Source organism: Streptopelia decaocto, assembly GCF_964273445.1.
Source record: "Streptopelia decaocto genome assembly, chromosome: 2".
Taxonomy (NCBI): Eukaryota; Metazoa; Chordata; class Aves; order Columbiformes; family Columbidae; genus Streptopelia; species Streptopelia decaocto.
In genome coordinates, this window is record NC_138655.1 from 119,410,587 (window position 1) to 119,429,804 (window position 19,218).

General features: G+C 40.6%; 1 protein-coding gene across 1 annotated transcript in view; it reads left to right on the forward strand.

Annotated features, from left to right (window-relative positions):
- The first annotated feature begins 1,139 nt into the window (after window positions 1-1,139).
- ABHD5 (abhydrolase domain containing 5, lysophosphatidic acid acyltransferase) overlaps window positions 1,140-19,218 on the forward strand; it is a 28,048-nt gene continuing 9,969 nt past the window's right edge. The window contains exons 1-3 of the mRNA XM_082045702.1: window positions 1,140-1,297; window positions 16,339-16,424; window positions 16,703-17,075. Of these exons, the coding sequence (XP_081901828.1) occupies window positions 1,173-1,297; window positions 16,339-16,424; window positions 16,703-17,075 (584 nt within the window). The 5' untranslated portion in view covers window positions 1,140-1,172. The remainder of the gene's footprint in view (window positions 1,298-16,338; window positions 16,425-16,702; window positions 17,076-19,218) is intronic.

Below are 19,218 nucleotides of genomic sequence, written 5' to 3' on the forward strand. Positions count from 1 at the left end.
CGTTCCAGAAGCTTCTCTGCACCCCCCACCCTGGCTGCAGGGTGCCCCTGAAGCTTCCAAACATCCCTCACACTGGCCGCAGGTGCCCAGCGGCTCACTGGCGCCTCGGCACTCCCTTCTCCTAACGGCCCTAGCCAGCGTGCTCTGGGGCCAAACAAAAGCAGCTGTTAGCCTCAAACAGCAGAGAGAGAGGGAGATGTGTCTACTCCTTCCATGATGAAGGTGGGAGGGGGCGAGACGAGGGTTTGCATCCTGTCACACCGTCCCCCAGCTGTTACGCTGTATATTACACAGCAGGCAGGCAGTGGGAAATACACTCACTTGGTGGCTATGTACAGATGGTGTGCCCCCAATACAAGGTTCAGAGGGGAAAGGCGCTCCTGAGGATAGAATCATAAAACAGTTTGGGTTGAAAGGGACTTTCAAAGCTCACCTAGTCCAGCCACCCTGCCATGAGCAGGGACATCTTCAACTAGATCAGGTTGCTCAGAGCCTCATCCAGCCTGGCCTCTAATGTCTCCGGGATGGGTCATCTACCACCTCTCTGGGTAACCTGGGCCAGTGTTTCACCACCCTCATTGTAAAACATTTGTTCCTCATGTCCAGGCTGAATCTCCCCTCCTTTACTTTAAAACCATTACCCTTGTCCTATTGTAACAAGCTCTGCTAAAAAGTCTGTCCCCATCTTTCTTACAGGCTCCTTTCAAATACTGAAAAGCCACAATAAGGTCTTCCCGAAGCCTTCTCCAGGCTGAACAACCCCAGCTGTCTCAGCCTGTCCTCACAGCAGAGCTGTTCCAGCCCTCTGATCATCTTTGTGGCCTCCTCTGGCCCCTCTCCAATAGGTCCATGTCTCTGCTGGCTGACGCAGCTGAGGACAACAGAGCACAAAAGCCTAAGACTTCACCCTCCATCAGGCTGCGAACCTGCAGCCCTCGTTCACGGGCCGGGCAGCGCCCGGCGGCCCATCCTCTCCGTGGGGACCATGTCCCGCGGCCCCGTCCCCTCAGCGCCCACCGGCCCTGCCCAGCGCGCGCCCCAACGGTCGCTCGAAGGCGCGCGGGCGGCGGTTGGCACCGGCTCCCCCCCCGGCCACGCACGGCGGCGCTGTGGCCGACCCGGGGATGACGCGTGCGGCGGGCGGGCGTGCGGGCAGGAGGGAGGAGCCCGCGATGGCCGGTGCCGCCGCTGTCGCGCTGTCCCTCGCTGCGCTGCCGGCCGCCGCCACCGCCCCTCCGTTGCCAGCTCCCGGCAGCCGCGACGCCGCCATGGCCGAGGAGGAGACCTCCAGCGAAGGGTGAGTGGAGCGGGCCCGAGGTGATCCTCACCCCCCCCTACAGGTGACCTCGGCGCGGGGAGGAGGCCCGCGGGGGCGCCCCGGCCGTGCCCTGCCGCCACAGGCTCGCTCTCCCGCCTCCTTCCGCCGCTGGCGGGCCTCGCCGCGGCCTGTGCGAGCAGGTGCGCTGCTGGGGGTCCGGGACTAGAGGCCCGGGTGGGCTCTCACCTCCCCGAGCGGCCCGCCGGCCTCCCCGCCTCGCAGCGCCTCCGGTGCGGCCGCCCCGCCTGCCCCGGTGCGCTCCGGCATCGCTTCTCGGGTGCTCGCTCGGCCTACGGGCGCGCTGTCTGCCATGTTTTCCTGCCGCGCAGCCCGTCTGCCTGCTACGGCTTCCCCGGTGTGCGGATGCGTGCCGGGAGGTGCCGGCGCCGTGCCCTTGCCGCTTCTTCTGCGCCTGAGCTGTGCGGTCCCTGGCCCAGCACACCTGCCACATCTGTATATATGCTAGCTTCTTTGCTTTGGGCTATGTACACACTCTTACAGTCATCTAGCTTTCTTTTGCATCCCGGAGTTCAGTAGGCACAGGTCTGTATAGACTGCTGCCCCACACTTTTGTGTGCCTTTACCTGTACAACTTTACCTGTACATACAAATATCCTGTTTTCTCATTCCATCTGTCATCTACATTTACTTAGATGTGGAGCAGACAGTAAGGCTTGTCAGCCTCTCTGCCACTGTATAATCATTCTTCTGTGTAATGTTTGATCCAAGGAGGAGATGGGAGCCCATCTTTAAATTGCAAACATATATGCCGTTGCTTTAACTTTTGCATTTTCCCTATCTCTGCTAATCTTTTATTTCCTGTCACTATCCGAAGGCATTCATGTATACCAAAATAACTCCTCTGACATGAATTATCCTGCCTGTGGTTTTAGCATGTATCCCTAATACTTGTTTGTAACTACTTACTCACACCCTTGATGTATGACTTCATTGTAGCTATTAATCATTGCCTGAAATTACACAGTTCTGTGTTATATCTGTTTTCTGTGTACATTCAAATGGTTTATAATAATGAATTTATTAATCAGTGGTCTGGTCTTCCATTCACATATTCTTTATTCATGTATGCCTTCTTATAACTTGTCTTTCAGTGTATGTTTTATTTCTCATTGTACACTTCAGCTTCAAGTACAGACTGTTCTTATATACTTCCATTACCCCCAAATATGTTGTCTGCCCTTCTTTATCCCACTATAGAATAATATAGTCATCCTATCGCTGAGTCTGTTCACCAAACATACTTAATAATCTGCTGGTCACTCATCTCCCAGTTTGTTCTGTCACATTTTATGGTTCTAAGTCAAAAAATACTCTATCAGAAGATACCTAGCTGTGTGCTAGTCATACATGTGCTTTGTTCCCTCTTTCAGGTGTGTAAATGTGAGTTGTCTACACTGTTTAGGAGAACTTTTCCTGTTTCTTCATCTTTTACATATCGGGTGGTATATCTCATTGCTGATTGCCTGGTCTTGAAAAACTAATTTCTTGCCTTTTCTTCTCCATCTATCATCTCTCATAGTTAAGTCTCATGTTATTTTGAGAAATTCCACTTAAAATTCTTTAACTACTTGCATGAAACTCATGCTGTGCATTCATGACTTCGTATCAAGGATGTTACTATTTGCATGTTGTCATATTATATGTCTGTTCTGTTGTCTTTCAAAACTACTTGAATTCTCAGTCTTGTTCTCTTTTTGGTCCTTTTTCCAGCTTCTGGCTTTGTTTTTTTATTTTACATATTTTGCTGCTCTGCTAGATCAATCTGACCAGAGCTGGACTATCCGTCTTTTCCAAACTCCCTGTTACGTGTTTATCACCATACATACACAGCATTGCCTTTTCAAGTGCAAACTTCAAAGGCTTCCCTTGCAAAGCACTATGTAGTTTTGTCTACTCTGTAACTCTATGCTTTCCTCCTTTCCTCAAACTTAAAATAGTTTTTCAAAATAATCTCCCTCCCTGCCTTCTGCAACATTGCCCATTTTGAAACTACAGTCACCTTTGTAGTTCTGTGTCCTTTCTGACCCATTCACATTCATAAAGTACACGTCATTCGTAAAGCCACTTGTTGATCGTTTATGGTTTTCTAAGTAAGTGTCTTAAAATAGCTCTGCGCCAACCTGTTTTGTTTGTATGTTCATTCAGCACGTTGGCCTGAACTGTGTTTAGTGGCTGGTTTGATCACAGAGAGTGCCGAGTGCTGCTGAGACAGTGCCAAACGCCTTTGACTTCAGTAGCCTGTCAGGATTGCAGGGTCATAACACTAGATGGTCTGGACATCAAGTTAGGAATGGTAGTTTCAGGATGTTGCCAGTGTCCCCCTTCTGAACAATCAGCTCATTTTGTGTGATATCTTTCAGAGTAAGACTCCCAATACACTAAAGACCTCTAAGAGCAAAATCTCATCTGTCTTTTCTATTAATTTAGAAAGTTCGTTAGCTTTGATGAAATGTCAGTGCTCCAAGTTATAAGTGCTTTTATTGGTTTGTTTCTAAGATAGTCAAAATTAGTATTTTTTCATCTTTTGAAGTTGAGCAAGGCTCAGTACCCAGAGGAAGTTTAGAAACAAGTGAAATATATTAAATATTTTTTATTTTAAATTCCATGCAAGTGAGAGGAAGAGTTACAATATGCCACCAAACCCCTAGATGAAATTGTTAATGTCAGATGTATACAAAGAATAAATATCAAATTTACTTTATATGCTTTGAAAAAAATAGCATGACTCAACTTGTTACACAACACAGATTGTTGCAATCTGGTAACTGCAAAGTGTGGTGACAACAGAATAGCAGGGGTTCAGTTACGTTCTAGAAGATCTCAGCTGACAGGTACCTGTGACGACGTCCTAACTTTGAATGAGAAAGTTAACTGAAAAATTGTTTTAGTATTCATCATGGAAGTGATTGTTTAGTTAACATATCACCTGCTAACAATTTCCAAACCTCTTCACAGCCTTAGACCTTCTCTGCATGAGTTTTGGACGTAGACTTTGCCTGTGAGGCAGACAGCCTAGCATAAGCCTTTTGCCAGTGTTGAATTCACTTTATACTCACTCTGGATTCAGCAAGACTGCTTATGGCTTATAATGTAACTAGTAATAGCAGCTACTGAGTGAATGTATTGTATATATATGGAAAAAATCTCCAAAGCAAAATGCTGGGATTTTTCCTCCTCTGAGATAAGTGGAATAGTTTTCTTTAAAGCGAAAGTTTCAAGGGATCTGCATTTAGGAGCCTACATCGAATTGCTTGTAAGTGGCTGGTAGCCTTATAAAATGATGGCTTGGAGTAGTAGGTAAAAACATAAACTGCAACACCAGTAATCATAATTATTTTTATAATGGCCTTCATGTACGTTTGTATTACAGAATTCTTCATACACTTTTGAAGTGAGCTGTTTGAGTAACAGGAGTAGTTTGTTAGGCTTAATAGAGCCTGTGTCTGCCTCTTAGTAGGATGGTTTACAGCAATATTATGTGGTATGTTAAAGCATTTTTGCTTTTTTTGTTTTTTGCTTGTTACATCATCTAGGTTTTAAAGCAAACCGAGTGGGTAGACTGCTGAAAACAGGGTCCTGCCTACTTTATGAAAGGAAATTATTTCTAAGGGCCTTTCCTATAGCACAGGTGACTGACAGCAAGTCTCGGACCTACAACTTGCATCTTTAAAGAGCTGGTGAGCCATAAGCACAGCGTTCTAAGCAAATGTGGGAAAAGGTTAAAGGATATTTCTTTCCTCTTTTCTGATTTTGTCTTTTTTGTTGGCAGGGTTGTGCCAGTCATAGCTTCAGTGCTTAATGCCTTTTGTGTTATGTTCATATAGTCATCTGAAAGTATACGTATGAGCAGGTTTTCAGGCATTTATAGGGTTGTTCCTGGTGGTTTTCCTGTCCTGCTATGAATTTAGGAAGGGAAGGTCTGTGTTGATCGGGAAGATCTCTCTTCTCCCCCAGTTCAGACTCAAGGGAGAGAGGGAAAGATGGCAAAATATATTAGGGGCCATCTTCTCATTCTGGTGGCAGAAAAAAGATGATCATCCTCTGTGCCTGGACAAGGGAAAATGTCATCTAAATGCCTCTGTGAGAGACTTGATAAACACTATAGGGGATAGAACAGTAAAGTTCAACTTTTCCAGCCTGGCAAACATAGGCAAACATTATGGAAAAAAGGTTTTTTAAAAGTAACTGCAGTGAGAATATTGAAGTAGATGACCTGTTCAGCTCTATTTACTCAGTTTTGGCTCCTCTTTGAATTCCCTTGTTTATTGGATATTCCTTGACTCATGTTTAGGACACAGATTTAGAAAAGAGTTTTCAATGTTTTTTGGTTTTTTTTTTTTCATTTGCTTCACCCATTTCACACTGGTCCTCCATGGTTATACCTGATGTGCTTACCTTTGTGATGGGAATTTTTAGATTTGAATTAGGCACATTTATACATTTACTTACCACCTTCCAAGTTCCCTCTGCTTAGCAGAAAATTTGATGATGGGGCTGATGGCAGGGATTTGCCAAAGGACCACAACCTTGGTCAAGATCTGTTCATGAGGTAACAGTGGACTTTGTTTCACAGTTTAAAACCAAAATCAGTGAAATTGGTGCATCCCATACATTTAATTTATAATTCAGCAAATATGTTTGTGATTTTTCAGATAATTCTTTAGTTCTTTATAGTTCTTTATGTTTCCTAAGGGAGATTGTCTTAGGAAACATCATCTAGAGGTTTGAGTGCCTCAGGCTGGACATGTCTAGGATGGAAGGTTTTCTCCTCCCCTCTTCCTGAAACTAGTTCTTATATCAGAGGAACTGGGGAGAGGCCACACCGACATACTCCAGCGAGCAGCAGTGAGTCCTCTTGGTTGCTCCTTCCCAGTGGCCTGTGGCAACGCTGGCTGCCACCTTCCGTGAAGCAGCATCAAGTGCATGGTGTCCACTGCCACCACCGAGACTGACAGTGATCCAAGAGTTTGGGTGTGCTCTGTCTGCTTCACGCTTTGTGTGTGCAGTAAATGAATGTAAATTTTTACAGAAAACATCACTAGAGTCCAGGCTCTTTCAGGGTCTGTCCTGAAGGTTTCCTCTGCCTCCTGTAGAAGATCCCACTCTCCTTCAGTGACTACCTGTCTGAGTCATCTGCTATGGCAGAAATCCCCCATAAAAAAAAAAAAAAAGTCTGACTAGATTTATCAGCTATCCAGGTCAAGTCCTTAAAGAAAAATATGAGAAGCAGAGGAAGGAAGATAGTAATTATGTAGTAGCTTTTCATTTACATTTAAGATGTTAGTGATGGGGGAAAAGGCAGGTTGAAGAGACAGCATTAGAAATTCTGCTACTAAGTGCACAGGTCAAGTGCAAACTTTCCTAGTATCAAGGAAAGACTACTACAAAAATGGCCGAAGTAGGATTAGGTTACCTGTGAATAGTTGGGTCATAGCCCCGGTGGATATTAAAGTAGAATCACAAATCGAGAGGGGTGACTACCTGTGGGGTTACTGCTGGGGTTGCCAAACTGTTGGTGACCATGGGTCATTGGAGAATGCAAATTTCAGGCAGTATCACATGTTTTTGGCTATGTTCTAGGCTTTTTAGAGCCTTCTAGGAGCCTGGTTAGCCCATTCAGAGACCTACCCCTCCAAAAAGGTCAATGTGTGTGCTGAGAGGGTCTCCGTGGTCTCTGATTTTCGTGAACGTCAATGGGAGAGTCAACAACTTTCCCAAATGATAAATTATTAAAGCAGCTTTGCTTTTCCCCTTGTGTAGTGGTTTATTAAGATTGCTTGTTGAGGAGATTTTGATTCTTGTGTTTCATAACCTTCAAGTATTTACTTGCAACTCTGACATTCTTTCAGGATAGGTTTTTGTACATGATTTATATTGACAGCTAGAGAGAAGAGGGCATGGGAGGAAAGGTGAGCGTCTGCATTTGCATTGGCTCTGAAAGATCCAGATGAGAAGCTGAATAGCAGGAGAGAGGTCAGTGGAGAAAAGAGATTTGTGAGTCGGTAAAGCTGTGTAAGGGAGTGAGGTCAGTCTGGAATAAGGTTAAGAGGGTAAAAGAGGAGGATTTTAAGCGTAAAGCCTTGAGTGACATGAAGAAGACATGCTGAGGAATGGCAAAAGAGGAAGGTGCTCTGAATGAGTTGTATTAGAAAACTCAGGATCATATGAGACTACAGAAAGGAGGGGAAGATACAGCTGTAAAAATGCATTCTGTAACAAAAGAGGGAAGAGCACCTGTGCCATTGAGAAAGTCCACTCATGTATTGAAGCGAGGAAGAGAAATGCATTGTAATGAGGAAGAAAATAAATTAGGTGGGTTAGTGCTAGCAAACTATTGTGGGTTTTTTTTAAATTACATTTAGTAAGTGTAATACTGATTTATTAATTATATTGTACCTTCCCACAAGTGGACATTTGATGCAATGACATTTTAGACATGCTTATCTTCTTACCTGTTTCTAAGGTTACTTACACTTTCTAGACATCTGAAGCATTTGTAGTGTAGGCATGTCCACAAAATAGTTTGTTAGGAACAGGCACTTGTTAGGTTTTCCAAGAAGTAAGAATGAGGCTATGTAGCCCAAAAAGTTGAATACCAGTTCTTGAAATTTGATGTAGATAACTTAGTCACCATAGGTGACTATGATAAAGGAACATAATGTAGAAGCTGTTCTTATGGTCTGCAGTGAAACAACCTGTCTTCAGTGTGCATTGACACTCAAGTAGAGACAGGTATGAGTAGGGTTTGTGTATGGCACATTTGGAGCTAAGGGAAATAATCATGTGCTTTAGATAGTCTCATCCGTGTTTGTATATGTCTGTTTATGGAAAAATAGAAATATCCATCTATTTAGGTTGCACATAATACACCATGGAATATAAACAAAAGATAGATGGAATAGGGTGTGGATGAGCAATGGTGCGGATTTATGAGAGGTGCCTGTTACGTGTGTGTTTTGTTCTTGTCCTGTTTGATGGGACTTGGGGACAGTCTGAAATGTGGGCCTCTGGTGTGGTAGGTATGAGGAGGCTGACAAGTGAGGTTTAAGCAAGATTAAGGTTATGCAATATCTGAAGGGAAGCAGGATTATATCCATGAGTGGATAAATAAAATAAAAGTAGGAGGTGTAACATGTGAAGGGCACCAAGAGGAAACTTTCATTTTCTTTATTTCAGTTATGCTTTTCTTCACAAATTCTCTATGCTATGTGCAACCTATTATTCTGTAAAAACATTTAACAGCTGTGACAATGCCAGGTTCTAAAAGACATGAGTTTACTGTGGAGGAGGCAGAGGGATGAAGGTCTTCAGTGGTACCTAACATGTTGCAAACATGATTTCTGTCACAAGATTGAATAGTTTTAGTGGGACTGTGCAGCTCCCTCTTTCCTCTCATCTGCATCTTCATCTCTGTATTTTGTATTCTTCCATACCTGGTCTATAGTTGCTAATGTAGTTTCTCTAGGCTGTGTTTGATTTTAGCTTTTAAATCAAAATCTAAAATAATAGGCCCTTAGAAAAGATGGAAAGAAATAACCAAGGGCTTGCTTAGCTGGTTACTATTATCAGTTAGTGTGCCATAAATTTTTTAAGGGGAAATGTGTGTATGTTAGGGAGTATGTTGTAAGTTAGGTAGGAACAGTGTTTCTGAAAGCTTGTTAGAATTAATTAGTATTTGAAGCCTGACTTTGACCTGTCTGTGGAGAAGACTATTTGTGATGTCTCAAAGGACAAGAGGACACTGCCTTTGTTTGTGGATTTGGAGCCTATACACCAGTGAGCAAAATCAGGCATGAGAAACAGCTGTATGACCACACTTGTTTTCCTCATTATTGCACACATGCCTAGTGTTTTCTTGCATTGGGTGGTAACACAGCTACTTTGTAAGCAGTATAAGCATTACAGGTTAAGGCTTGGGTGACTGTCCATGGATAAACTTCATTCTTGTGGTACATACTGAAAAAGCACATGCCATTTAACATTGTGCCTTGAAATGGACACCATTTGGTATAGCTAGAAAGGGTATAGGAGAAATGGCAAAAACATAAAAAGGATACATATGGATAAAAAAAAAAAAAAAAAAACAACAACAAAAAAAAAAAAAAACAGAAACAAAAAACCCCCACCAAAATGGCAATACTGGGAGACAGAGAAGAAAATGGGGAGAGGGATGCAATGATGCAAGGCATAGAGCAAGGTGTACCTGTGGCTGAGCTTCAGCATGGGAGGGAGCAAAATTGTAGGTCCTCTCCAATGCCTGAAGGCTCAGGTTGCGCAAATGAATTTAAATAACACTGTAAACTTCAATATCACTGAAACAGCCAGAAAATGCTGATTGGTTATGGATTCTCATTCATTATTTACATTTTCAAGTTAATGTTGATAAGTGATAGTCCTATGTAGCACTGTTAATGTAAATAGAGACAGTAATAAAATTTGCTTCTGAATTTTTGTATTAATCTTGATGTTGAATGTTCTGAACACAGAGTTCAAGATGCAGTAAGTACATGAGGAATGCATTGTTTTTACCTCTGACCTAGTGTAGCAATAATCTGCAATAACCTATCATGGGTTTTTTGTTGGAATGGAGCTGATGTACATTACACTTCCTAGAAATATTATGCAGAGGTTTTAAAAACATTCTGTTTTAATGTTACTGAACTATCCAAGAGTTTCATAACATTTAATTGCATGGAACATTTTCGCTGGAAATTCATCTAAACAGAACTTTATAGGCAGGGTTATAATGTCAGCTGGGGAAAAAATAGTTTCCTTTTTAACCTGTTCACAGCAATTTCATGCATTTTTTTAATCACCTCATGGAAATGGTAAACAGACATTTGTTAAAGAACTGAGGTTTTTTGTTCCCATACTGTATTCCTAATTCTTTCTTCTGGGTCTCGCCTCTTTAGTATGTTCCTCAAGGTCTTTCCTGCAGGATTACAAAATTTTTGATCCTTTCATGCAATGATTATGAAGCGGAACATGGAATATTTTTCTTCTCCTGATGGTTGTCTACAACTGCCAGAGCCTAATCTTTGTGCTAGGAACATCTCGTTCAAATTATTGTTGTGATTACTACATCTGATTTCTGCCATACATGCAGAAGCTTTGCCCCTGGATACACAGCCTTTGCAATAACAGTTACTGTACATAGATTAAGTGTGCTTGAACAATTCTGTGTTTGTTATTCTCAGAAAGCTGAAGTGCTAAAGAACATGCTGCACTTGGAGGACAGGAAGGAAGGACAAATTGGTTGTGCTCTTGAAGTTCTCATGAAACTGTATCCTGAGCCTTGTTCCCAAGACATCCCTGCCCAGTTAAATCCAGACTGATTGATGTCATGATTATATGTTACTGTCTGTCAGTGGCAGCTCTGACTTAAAAGCTCGCCGTCCTCCACCTTGCCTTGCTAGTCTTTTTTTTTCCACCTTGTTAGCCAATAGGTCTGCTGTTTAACTGTTTGGCTTCTCTGTAGCTGGGTCTCCATCATTATCTAGTTTAAAACATTGTTTCTTTTAAAGGTGAAGCATTTCACAATTCTCATGGAGAGAGCAGTCAAGAAATAGTTGAATTGGCACAATGGAGGGAATAGTAAGCTTTTAGGTCTGATCTGATCTGACCTGCTGGTAGTGAGGATGGCGTGAAATTCAGACATTACATCAGCCAGTTTACTGCATACTGACACCAGCAGGAATGAAAACACAGAAGTAGGGTGCTTCTCAGAGTTGCGCTAATGCATGGACTCCTTTGTGCATTTTATCTTTCTCATTTTAAAAATTGGCTTTCCTTGACTTAGCAGAGTAATACTGAATATTAACTGCAGTCAACTGCTTCTGTCAAAGGTTTAGGTGTATTTATTTGCTGCATCTTGTTCTCAGTTTCATGCAGAGTGTGTTGCTTTCACATGATAAACATATTTTTCTAATTCCCTAAACTTTCCAAATTTAATTAGGAAATTTGAGTCCTTTTCATGCTAATCAGTAATCCATTGTCATTTTAATTAAATGTGCTTTGCTTTGTAGTTTTTACTTCATTTTATAATTAATAAAGTCTCACCATTATATTCTTATATAGTTTTTGAACAGAAGGAGCATTTGTCTTGGTCTTTAAGAATGTATTTTATTTACTTTTTTATGTTAAAACTTTCTCTACCTCAACTTTTCCTCTCATAGCAAGATTCTGCTGAGCACTCTAACCTCAATTCAGAACACTTAAATACACACTAGTTTCATTGAAGTACAATGCTTAAGTGTGTTTATATGGTGGGGTTATGTGAGACTTTAGAAGAGTAAGCCTTAGATGCTTATCATATTTAGATTTAAACTCATTAGCAGTTCTGAATTCCTTTCCTAGCACAGTACTTCAAAAATACTTTATGTGGAAATGAGAGAATCTGAGCCATCTTTCCATTAGCTGATGCTTGTTTTTCTGTTACAGTGCAAGATTCTCTTACTTTGGGGCTAGCTCAAATTGATGGATGTTTATAACCGCCATGCCAGCTGGATGGCCCTGAAAATCACAGTGCCATTCCTCTTGATGCTGGGCAGAAACAGTACAACAAATTCTCTGCATTAATTTGATTTTGTTTTCTTCCTTATAAATAGCTGGAATTAATTCTGAGAGTCAGGAGAGGAGAGGGTTAGGGGTTTTGAAGGATCGGCTTGATTCTAATAAGATTTAAGGGTAAAGGGTAAAGCTTGAAATGGTTTACCAGTGAGTTCACTCAGAGTTTCAGCTTTTTAAGTTTCTGAGCTTGTTCCCTAGCTAAAACCTTGGTAGTTTGCAAAAATGTGATTAAAAATATTAAATATGTTTATTTGCTGAGAGCAAGACAAAACAGATAGGCAGCTATGTTGCTCGTGTATTCAGTTATGTTCCCATAATCCTTTGTTTGTGAGTTATTGTGTAATTGTTGTATAACCTGAGCCCTGGCTTCCCTGATGATGTCATTTTAAAATCTAAATAATCTTCATGACAGAAAAGTCTGTTCTCCACACTTGTAGATGTTTTCAATTCTTCAGTATTTATCTAAGCTTTCATGAGCTTTTTGTGGAGTATGTCAAATTTGTAACTGCCTTCAGATCCCTCAGTTGTCTTGTATGTAATCAATTCTCAGCAAGCCAAACAGGTTTAATCTACCTGACAGAATGGTAGTATCTGAGTTATGTATTTGTTCTCTTCCTCATCCAATTTGACCTAATTAGTGGAGGTGGATGAGTGGGTCAGGTTCACTATGCCTCTGCCTCCACTTGGTTCTGAATGCTTTGAAAGTTACCTCTGGGCAATTCAATCTGTGCCGTGACAACAAGTTCTTGATTAAAATTAACATTCAAGTAGCTATGGAAAAGCAGTAGTATCCTTAGTTACATTTTACACAATATTAAATTATTCTTTACTTAGATCTTTACTTAGATTTCAATTATTCTTTGCTTAGATGTAAGAGAGTAACCATTATTTATTTTGATTTTTAAAAAATTATTGTTATTATTGTTATCTTTTCTTATGCTTGGACCCAGGGAAACAGGACATTTGCTCCAACCAGCTGCTTGGACCCTGTGCGCAGTGGTTGCAGGTCCACGTTGTCAGATGTCTGTGCCTGTGCCCCTTTTGTTTTCCTTATGACTGTATTTGGTCACCAGCAGAGGCTATTGATGGTCTTGCTAATCTTCCAGCCTGGCACTAATCACCTTGACTTTCTCCATATCTAAGGCAATTCAGTAGGTGTCTCGGACTTTCCTTTACCTTCTGGTCTCCTGCCTCAGAAGTGTTACAAGCAGTGTGGAGGTCTCTTGGCAGAGAGAGTGACTTCTGTGAATGCCTGGCAGGTCAGCAGTCCCACACCTCTGATTTTTTCAGCATCAGGTGGCTGTGAAAAGTGTAATGGACCCTGAATAGGGAATATAAGGAAGCATCCTACAGCATGCTCTGCCCTACTGATTATTACTTATTTTAGCATGGATGTACACACTGGTTTATGTTACTGCATGGCCACCAATGAATGTATAGGTTTAATTCTGCTAGTTACATGTTTGGTAATTTGATGAGTAATGCTCATGTGTACAATCAGTATAAAAATAATAGAAAATTGGGCTGTCAGTTGCCAGATTTATTTCACACTTGTTGATACAGCAAGCAGCTAAGCCAAATGGATTTCGTAATGCCTCAAAATACAAGATGCCATTCTTTGATTTTTCTTTTTGTAAACGGAAAGATGGAAACGGAGTGTCTGGGAAGTGGTGGGTGATGAGAGCAGAGTGGGGTCTGACTCTTCTGGCACCGGGTAGCTCACCCAGAATGTGAAACTACTGCTGAAATCTTTAGTTTTCTCTCATATCTCATCTCCATTGCTGGTGAGCACACTGTCTTGAAAGGTCCATTGCAGCTTTTATAACATTACATAGCTCTTTTAACTTTATATCACAGAAATAAAGTGTGAGCAATTGACATTCTTATGTACATTTAGAAAACACATTTAGCACAGATGTACACAAGAAATTATACAGCCACACTCTAGTTTTCCAGAGCTATCAGAGAAATGGTTCAAATAGAGTAAATAGTTCATTGTTCTCTGCTGTGGAAAACATCTAGCAATGTGGTAAATCATTTTTGGAAGGAGCGGGGAAGCAAAGGATTAAGTCTTGAATATAGGTAACTAAATATTTTCTTTCTAAAATAACTTTTCTAGAAAGCGATCACTTTTTTGGACAGAAAGCCTTTTTCACTTGCTCTTTTAGTTCAGCAAGTACAAAATGACAGAATTGCAAACAAAATCTTTATTTTAAGCGTTTGAGCTTTCTGACTGTGTTTGTCAAGCTATACATCTATGTGATTTCTCTTCTGAATGAAAATCTTAGTATTTATAAACAGTACTGATAGCTTAGAAAAGAAAGAGTGGTCATGTATATCATAATTTTCCCATTCTGACACAATTTTCTAAATTTTTTTTTTCCTGAGTATCCAGGTGTCTCCCTAAGACTGGGAAATAAAATTCTGGGACTGTGAACTGTAGATTTCATTTTTATTTCATTGTGGTCATATCTCCACACTGTCTTCATATTGGCATGGTGCAGTTATACATTTCTGAAGAAAAACAATCTTTAAAGAAGTTTCTTTACTACATCAGTGTTTTTGCCAAGAAGAAACATTTCATATAGTTCTGGCTTGGGGGAAATAGTGACTGGGTTTTGTGCTTCTGACCTAAGAGTTATGAATGAAAATGCATAGTTGAGCATGTAACTACCAGAGAGTTTGGCTCAGAAGGGTGCTGACATAGCCATTGTTTAATAATTTACCAAAGTAATTCATAATATTGGACACAATTAGTGATATCGCTAAACTCGGATTTCACAGTTACTTGCTGGTGAAATTGCTTTTGGCTGGTGCCAGCTTTAACCTCTTAAAAAATCTTACTTGTAAATAAATGCATAGGTTAATGTAGAAGCAAAATACTTGGATGCCCATTCCTGTAAAATGCTGAGTTCTTTCATTTCTTAGATTGCATGAAGACATGGCATGGAAGGACACACAACTGTCCCTTCCCAGTCCCTCAGTACAATTTTAACAATTCCCACAGTCTGATGATTTAGGAAGGTTATTTACAGAACAGCCAGACATCGCTGTGTTTCTCAGGGGAGTAAATAATACTGAATAGCAGTGGACATGGGTGGTTGGATGATTGATCCTTTTTGATGAGATATGCTTAGCATTTGTTTTTTTTTTTTCTTTCTTGATATCCCCTAATATGTTTTTATGAATCTGAACGATGCTGCTTGTGACTTCATTGTGCATACCCAGAAAACCTTGTACGTTGCATTATACACTTAGGTAGCTATGCAGCTGGAGTAGCTCAGGCCCTTAAAAAGGTGTAGAGAAAGTCTTTTGGATAAAGAACTTGAGGGGCTAGATCTGTGATTTGTTATTGATGTGTTATGTGCATTCTGAAAAATTTGACATCAGTAACCTTATAGTATTTTAACATAAATTATTTTACAACTAATACTTGCAGTGCTCAGTCCCGAAAATATTATACAAATAATAAGAATATTAAAAAAACGGAGAGCAGTACAGTGCTAAATAAAGAACATTGATTTTCAATTTGGTGACCTTATGTTCTTCCCTGTGAGGAATGGTCTGGGGTCCTACAGTGGCAGCTTTTGCACTGACAGTCTGAGCCACTTCAAAAACAAGTGAAAGATGGAGAAAGAGGTTTCTGTCTTGAAAACAAGGGATAAATTAGCAGCCAGGGAGAGCTGTACCTGATTGCTGTGTCCTTCAAAGCACTGTTGGTGAGGCAATGCTGTCAGCTGAGTCACTCCCCCTGCTCTCATGGTCAAGCTGGAACTACCAAGATAGTAACCGACAGCTGGAAAAGCAGCTTCTGTTGGGGGAATTGAAACTGCTGTTTTGTTTTCCTCTAGGACTTTGTTTCTAAGTCAGTAATGAAGGTGCCCCCCCCCCCCCTTTTTTTTTTTTGCTTTGCTAGAATAAACCAACTTATTTTTCACTTTTAAAATTTATCTGGTGTATTAATCAGTTCAGGTTAGGCCGGCAAGCACATGGTTTCTTGCTTTTTTGGAAATAGTAGGTTCATGCAGGGTAGTGTATGCAGGCAGACTTCCAAAGGAACTTGAGAGGAGGCTGGAAAGCCCAATGAATGTGTTACATATCCTGCCAGGTTTGTCGGGTCGCCACGAGGGCTAATACCTCCAGGTTCTCAGAAGAAAACTGCTCTGACGAAAATACATCAGTACACTCTGATAAGGAACACACAGTAAAGAAACAGTGCGCTGTTTGGAGAACGCCCCTGATCTTGACACTACTTTATAAAAGTCAAGATAAAGTGAATTCCCTCCCACTGTGCACTCATGCGCTGTGTGGCCTCTGATTTACATGGGTTCTTTTATGAAAAGCAGCAAAAGAAATGTCTTCAAAGTATCAACTGGTGCAAAAACTTGCCATCTTGCTCAAGAAATTTTTCTTCTGTATTGCTGTTGTAGGTTAGGATGGTTGTTCAGCTGGCTTCCTGCCTGGTGTCCCACATCACTGCTACACCTTAAAGAGGCTGAGGACAAAATGCTAAAATGTAAGTCTTTGGTTTTTAATAAGATTTACAGATATAACTAGATTTTTGGTAAATTCACATTAAATGTAATCAGATAAGTTTTTAAATATGGCTTTTACACTGTGATGAGATAAGTAGGTTTAGCATTAGATTTGCACTGTTGCCTTATTTAGATAATTTGGTTGTAGGCTCTCTCCTTTGAAAGGGAGCTCCTATTTAAAACAGTGGTTTCCATAGAATGTACTTCATATTTTATCAGGCATGTCTTGTAACATCATTTTTTCCCACTCTTTCTTCAGGTATTACAAGCACATACAATAAACGATATGTGTATATATCTAATGGAAATAAAATATGGACACTGACATTCTCTCCAGACTTTTCACATAAAACTCCACTTGTTCTCCTGCATGGGTTTGGAGGAGGTGTTGGACTGTGGGCTCTCAATTTTGAAGATCTTTGTGAAAACAGGACCATTCACGCTTTCGATCTCTTGGGATTTGGACGTAGCAGTAGACCACACTTTGACACTGATGCTCAGGAAGCAGAAAATCAGTTTGTGGAATCCATAGAAGAATGGAGAAAGGAGGTGGGATTAGAAAAAATGATTTTACTTGGACACAACCTGGGTGGATTCCTGGCTGCTGCTTACTCATTAAAATACCCGAAAAGGTATGTGAAAATAAAGGAATGAAGGAATTCCTTTTCTGTGGTTGACTATTGATTTTAACACAGATTTTACTTCATTAGGCTCTTTGTAGATTATGTTTAAGTAAATGACTGTGCTGATTTAAAGAAACTTGATACTGAATTTTAAACCCAAAATATTGATAGTATGCTTTGTTTCCAGGTGAACAGAAATAAGTAGATATGGTAAACATGCTTTTCGGTGTACTTTTCTGTACCTCTTTGTTTATGTTCAGTACCCCCTTGCCACTTACAAGGTGAAATAGCAAATATTGTATTCATGTGTGAATGTTTTGTGCCATCGCTGGTCAAACATAGGTTTGTCAAGGGAAAACAGGTCTTTTTTTACCAAACTTCCCATTATTATAGATAACATTGGAACTTCTGAACATAATTCCCCTAGGTAATTTATGTGTATATGCTAGCAGCCAGCCTGGTGCAAGCACGATGATGTAAAAATTATTTTAGTGACTGATTTAAATTGTCTGTATGCCACTTAATATTTCTTCTTTGCAAAATAACCCAGCTGCAGCAGTCCTGTATTTTATCAGCATTTTCTGTACTATATTGTGGACAACAGCTAATCCTTTTTTTTCCTTTAAACTGATAATTTGTCTCTTTTTTGATATAGTCTAGTCATATAGCCCCTGTTGAGCTAGGATCCCACCAACTGAGGTCATTCTGTATCAAAAAAAGGCATGGCTTTTGCTTAGATACTCCTGTGAAAAACTGCGAATGTAACTTTAGCTTTCCACATCATATGCCAAATTTTATATTATACAAAACGTATCTTACTCTTTTATATTCACATTGATTTATACCATATACATTTCTTTGACTCCAGTTTGGAGATTTTGAAATAAATTTGTACATAATTTTTTCCTAAAACACTTTGCCTCTTTCCAAGTGGATGACAGCTGGCACCTGTGGCTGAAGATGATCATAAAATAGTTTGGTTTGGAAGGGACCTTCAAAGCTCGTCTAGTCCAGCCCCCCTGCAATGAGCAGGGTCATCTTCAACTAGATCAGGTTGCTCAGAGCCCCATCCAGCCTGGCCTTGAACGTCTCCAGAGATGGGGCATCTACCACCTCTCTGGGAAACCTGGGCCAGTGCTTCATCACCCTCATTGTAAAAAAATTCTTCCCCATGTCTAGTGTTAGTTTACTGCTGCCGTAAAGGTACAAAATACATGGAGTATGTTACTCAAAAGTAGGTGTGTATCTAAAGTGTATCTTGCAATGAAGAAATGCAATCCTCTGCTCTAGGGATGTAAACCCCTTCCTTACCTTTTTGGGCATAAAGCAGCTTTTAGCTAACTGCAGTTGGGTTCTTGTAGGCATCACTTACAAGTTTCTTGAGCCTTTTTCTGAAGTATCTATAAAAGGCGCTATCCCATCCTTGTGGGACAGAATATTGTTTCTGCCGCCTGCTGACTTACATCAAAAGTGACACTTTATGTTTTCATGCCTCGCTGTGCTTAAATTGAGGTTAATTAATTTGAAAGTGGTTTAGTTTGTGTTCCCACATTACTGATGCTTCCCTGAAATTAAACTAACACGATCAAATTAGCAAATTGACTGGTAGGATCTTAAGGCAGCATTGAATCAAGTGATAAATATAGCACAGCTTTCAGCCAGATTATCTAACAATGCATTAGAGGCTTAAGGGATTCTGGATATGTATTGTTAGGAAAGCAGATCTGGTTCTCCAACTTTAGGTGATACATTAATTTACTACACTGTACCGAAGTTCTTCCTGGGACAATGGAGGTTACCGATGCAAAAAGATTCTCATTTAGAATATTCCTAGGTGGTGGTGGTGGTAGTGGTTCATGATTTTCAAATACTGCAACTTCTGGACTACTAGTTTTGGAATGATTCTCATGATCAACTGTATTCTTGGGTTATGTTTTAGGCTTGATTACCAAAAGGAGAAATGCCAAATAGGAAGGAAAGTATAAAGAAAGGAAACACAAAAGAAAAAAAAAGCTTATTGTTTGCTGTGTTATGTTTAATGCCATAGTTTGTGCACAGAATGTGTGGCCGTCCTGAGCGGCTCCTCATTGCTCATGCTTCTTTGCCTCTAATCTTTCCTGCTTGACTTGTGTAGTTAAATACAACCCAGTCC